Source organism: Microcaecilia unicolor, chromosome 1 (genome assembly GCF_901765095.1).
Source record: "Microcaecilia unicolor chromosome 1, aMicUni1.1, whole genome shotgun sequence".
Lineage (NCBI taxonomy): Eukaryota > Metazoa > Chordata > Amphibia > Gymnophiona > Siphonopidae > Microcaecilia > Microcaecilia unicolor.
In genome coordinates, this window is record NC_044031.1 from 289,609,175 (window position 1) to 289,614,256 (window position 5,082).

The 5,082-nt window shown below is 44.9% G+C and overlaps 1 protein-coding gene across 1 annotated transcript; it reads right to left on the reverse strand.

Annotated features, from left to right (window-relative positions):
• Window positions 1–932: 932 nt before the first annotated feature.
• On the reverse strand, window positions 933–3,521 carry PPP1R3G (protein phosphatase 1 regulatory subunit 3G). Its single transcript, XM_030207325.1, has one exon. It carries the CDS (start codon window positions 3,277–3,279, stop codon window positions 2,284–2,286), a length of 996 nt encoding a protein of 331 aa, XP_030063185.1. The 5' UTR covers window positions 3,280–3,521; the 3' UTR covers window positions 933–2,283.
• Between the last annotated feature and the right edge of the window lie 1,561 nt (window positions 3,522–5,082).

Genomic DNA, 5,082 nt, shown 5'->3' on the forward strand with positions numbered 1-5,082 from the left:
ATTTACAATGTGGGTGCATTATTGAGATTAATGCACCTTAACTGTGTAGGTGCATTATCGGGTTAAGGTGCTTTAACTATGTAGGCACCTTAACAACGTGGGCACGTTAGCTTTTAACACGTCTACACAATTAAGGCGCCTACACTGTCAAGGTGTGTTAACCTGTTAAGGCGCCAATATTTTCCTATAGTGATTATGTTAAAATTATTTTTCCAGTAACCTGTAACAGTGTGTATAGGTTCACATAGCTAGTTTCACTTAAAGGCTTAACATTGATATAAAAATGTATTCAATGGCATGTTTAAAAAGCAAGCACCATCAGTAGTGTATCTCCCAGTTAAAATTGGCCATTTCCCAGGCCTCGATTTAATCATTAATTTTTGAAGATTCCCCCCTCCACCCCACCCCCAAACTGCTTAATTCTAGATCTGATTAGTTTATATATTTTCAGAAGAAAGGAAAAAAAAATCCTTGCCACCTTGGGAAGGAAGGTGTCACTTAAAAGTAATGAGTATACAAACATTGTGAACGCAGAACCACGAAAAGAGTATATTGCACTTGTGTAAGATCTTATGCAGCCATAAACTACTTTGACATCTTCAGCCTTTGTTAAAATATCGACATGGTGTTTGGATCAGCCCATCTCTTCATATTGTATGTACAGTATCATAAACATGCAAAGAATTAAATGCACGAAGGTATCTTAGTGGAGCTGTCACCAGAAAAAGTGGTCACTTATATGCCAATTACATAAAAAATGTTAACACGCACTAACCATTATTAAATGGTCCCTTAAATAATCCTCTACAGCAGTGGTGAATCTATCTCCCCCTGAACTTTTTTCTCTCTTCATATAAATTAATGCAGATCTAGAGTTAAGCAGTTTGGGGATGTGGGGTGGGGGGGGGGGGGGGGGGGGGCGGTGAAAGAATCTTCAAAAATTAATGATTAAATATAGGCCTGGGAAATGCTTTTTAAAGATACTATTGAATACATTTTTTTATCAGTGTTCTTAGCTTTTAAATGAAACTAGCCATGTGCACATAATACACACTGTTACAGGTTACTGCAAAAATAATCTTCCTCTAGAAATGTATCTGTGCGTCAGCAGGTTAACGCGCATTAACTTTGTTGGCACGTCAATTCGCTCACATGCCTACAAAGTTAAGGCGCGTTTACGTTTCTACACGCTTTAGCAGGTTGACGCGCAGATACATTCCTAGAGGAAGATTATTTTTGCAGTAACCTGTAACAGTGCGCATATGTGCACATGGCTAGTTTCATTTAAAGGTTAAGAACACATATTCAATGGCATCATCAGCACCAACAGTTGTCTCTCTCCCAATGGAAATTTGATGCCCGTCATGGTGTCCAATGTAGTCCAACTTTAATGCTTACCTAACCCTGAAAGAACAAACCTATGCTGAGCTTCTCACCCATCTTCCCAGAAGTTTAAAAGAAAAAAAAAAATTTGACCTCAATACCTTAGGGGTATGTTAGCGTTTCTAACAAATATTAACCACATAAATAAGTTCACACAATAAACAGGATATTCACTTTCAAAAACGGTGTATATAATTTCACCTAGCTAATAAATAGTGCAAGTGCAAACGCAGGTTACCATTAAAGCCTGCGTACAAAAAAAATCTATACACACTTACAAAACATAATTAATACTATAACAAAACTACTTGTGTTTTAGATATGACACTATTTAAGTATAAGGCACTTTAATCACTTTCTCTCACTCTCCAAAGATGATCAAAACCAAAAATATTAATTTTATGCTATGGCTGTTTAAGAAATCTACTGGCACCTTTAAAGTTCTTATCATGATACTTTCACTGTACACACAAACTTTCCCTCTGAAATGTTAACTCTAGATACACAAAACCAGGAGAAGAGTTCACAAACCGAGCTGAAAAGAAAAATGTCACAGCCTGGAAACAGGACACAGCCAGAAAAGGCTTAAAAAGCAGCAATAAAGGGCCCCGATGGTAAAAATCAGTGTTCTCCTTTTGATCATGGGCAATGCAAAAAAAAAAAAAAAAAAAGGAAGACTTCTTCCATCCTTGCTCCACATTTTTTTTTTGTGTGGAAAAGTTTACTTTGTCCAACGCAGTTTCCCGCGGGGAGTTAAGTCACCACCTGAACGTTCATGAACCTTACAGCGTAGAAGCCTTATAACACCTTGAACATCCCAAAAAGAAAACCAACCCCCCACCCCGGTCCAAAAAATGTATGCCCTCTCCCTTTACCCCAGAAAGTGCTTTGCGGTGTTTGTCAGGTGGGCTCAGGCGTGCAGTAGTGCAAGGTGTAGTTCTTGCCGCAGTTGTTGTCCCAATGCTCGCGGCCGCCGGGCGCCTCCCGGTAACAGACAGCGAAGTGCAGGCGCGCGCCAGGCTCGAGGCAGGGCGGAGCGCACAAAACGAAACCGAAGCGGCGCGCGCCTGGCGGCCCCTCGCGCTCCGCCGGCGCATCCAGATAGGAAAGCCAATCGTTGAACGTGTACCTGACGCTCACCCGCTCATCACCCTCTCCTTCCTCTGGCGCGGGGTCTCCCTCGCACGCCGGGGGAGCGACCAGAACGCTCCCGTGCACGTCATAATGCTCCGCGCTCACCCGCTCCAGACAGACATTCTCCCGCTGCAGCCGCTCCTGCTGCTCCTCCTCGTCGGGCACCTGGAAGTCCGGTTCCAGAAAAGCGGGAGGCTGTAGTGCTGTCGGACGCTCCTCCTGCTTCAACCCGCCATCTAGCAGCAACAGCGCATCCAGGTCTCGCTGGCTAGCCGGAAAGCTGTGCAGACGGGAGAGTACGGCGGCCGGCACGTGGGGGTCCTCCGAGGCACTGAAGTGGTGTACTCTGGCCAGATTCAGCCCCATGGCGTCGGCGAATTGCACCCGTTTCTTGCACTTGCAGCAGCCCTCCGCTCCTGGGCTGCCCGAATAGGGATGAAAGAGGCTGGCCGCCGCTAGGCTGGGGTTAGCTGGTAAGGATACAGCCCTCCGCCGCTGCTTCCGCTCCTCCTCTCCATTGTCGTCGTCATCTTCCTCCTCGTCGCAGACATGTAGGACCGAGGCCACTGGGGACTGGCCGGTCAGTCGTGAAGCCCAGCGTTGTAGAGCCGCCGCCGCTTCTCCCAGTTCATCGTCATCGTCTTCCGCTTCTTCTTCCTCCTCGTTTTCTTCCCCGCATAGTCCGAGCATGCCAGAGGACTTGTCTAGCCTCGGGGGCTGTGAGAGGCTGCAGCTGGCGCTGGGATCCTCCTGACTCTCCATGACATCTCTCACGCCCCCATCTCACACAGCTCTCTTTGTAGTTAACTTTTTACGAGGGACGGACGAAGTGAACAACTTTCTTTCCACGTCTTCTTCGCGACTTTTATTGTTCTTCGTGCAAGTGGAGCTGCGGCTGTTGAAAGCTGAAGTTTATCCTACTGTTACAAATTGAGTTAGGTGGAAGAGGGAGAGAGGTGCTGTGGTCTCCCTGAGCGTTTTCCGCCCCACTCCCCAATGCGGGTTGAAGAAGGGGGTGTGTGGGGACGGGGAGGGGTTTGTACTGACTTGGGGCGGGGCAGGAGGGCGTGAGTGCGTCATAGAAACGTAAAGAACCATATAAGCAAATAAAGGAGGAATCTGGGTATTGATCACGGGCGGAGCACGTATACAATAGAAGAACCTCGGGAGAGTGCCAGAAATGTGATTGTTACTTGTAGCATCGCTGACGCTTCCGCTTCAATTTGCTCGTTAATAACCCCACTCTGACTTTTTACTGGAAAATTGTGTAAGAAAAAATATTGTGAATTAAGTTTTTAAAGTTAAAAAAAGGCAACAGTTCTCGATGCAGGTTTTTTTTTTTTTTCCTATTTTTGTTAAGATTTTTTTTTCACGTTTTTGGTACAGTTTAAAAAACAAAAATGTACTCATGTTTTCATTTTTTTTGTCTAAACAGATATCACAAGCAGTGCTAGTAAGCACACAAACAAATGCATAAAGATGTGGAGAAGAGTACTGACAAGAGAAATATGGCGGGTGGGGCTCCCCATGACCGTTCCCCCCAGTCGAAGTTTCAGGGCTTTTTACACATGTGGCCATTTGGCTGCACAGGGCTGGTTTAAGGGATTGTGGTGCCCTGAGCCAACTTTTGCTTCCCCCCACCTCCCCCCAACATCTAGCTCTCTAGCCTACCTGCATAACACTGACAGGTGCAAGGTTCCCACTTGCTCCTGCACTAGTGGCTACCCAACCTTCCCTAAAAGAAAATGGTAAATGGTAGTTTGAAACCCCATAGTGGTAGTACTACGGAACTACCACTCTGGGGTCAGCAGCACCGTATGTAAGAAGACTCTGACCATCAATATACCTAATGGGAAAACTAAACAGTGAGGTTACTAAACATTCCTCCATAGAATCTTTACAGTAACAGAATTTCTACTGGTCTCAACCTCACACTTACAATATAGATAGGGAAAAGGGGAAGGAATTTGATATACTTCTCTTATGTGGAACAGTCAAAGTGGTTTACATTTTATATACAGCCTTTCAGAGAGTACAGAACAAGTGACCACAAATTAAAAATAGAAATATGTACACAAAACTTAAACTGAACCCCCAGTAAGCCACTCTCTGCATGCAATACATTCTCCATGGCTATTCAGGTGCCGTCATCCACAGAGCCCGGTGTGAACACTACCTTAGTGCAATATCAGTTTAAAACTCTGAGGCAGTACCCCTACCTCACATGCGCAGGTACCTTCCTGCCCGATGCTGGAGTGCGGGACCAGAAGTCTTGCATTTTCTGTGGAGCAGAGAAGTTGGGTTTCTAATCTCTTAGCGCACCACACTTCTGTTTTGCTGTCTTCCCTTTTTCGCGATATTCTCATATTTTCTTATTCTTTGTTCACTTTAACCAATCTATTGAGTATTACTTTTTTCACTTTAATTTGTTTGGCCTTTGAGGCCCTGCGTTGTTCTTTTTTGGCCGGGAAGCATCAACCATTTTTGGGTACAGAATTACTCAAGCTCCCTAGAACATTGAACCTTTTGACCTTGTGCTGGCCATTTTTATCTCCATGTCAACAA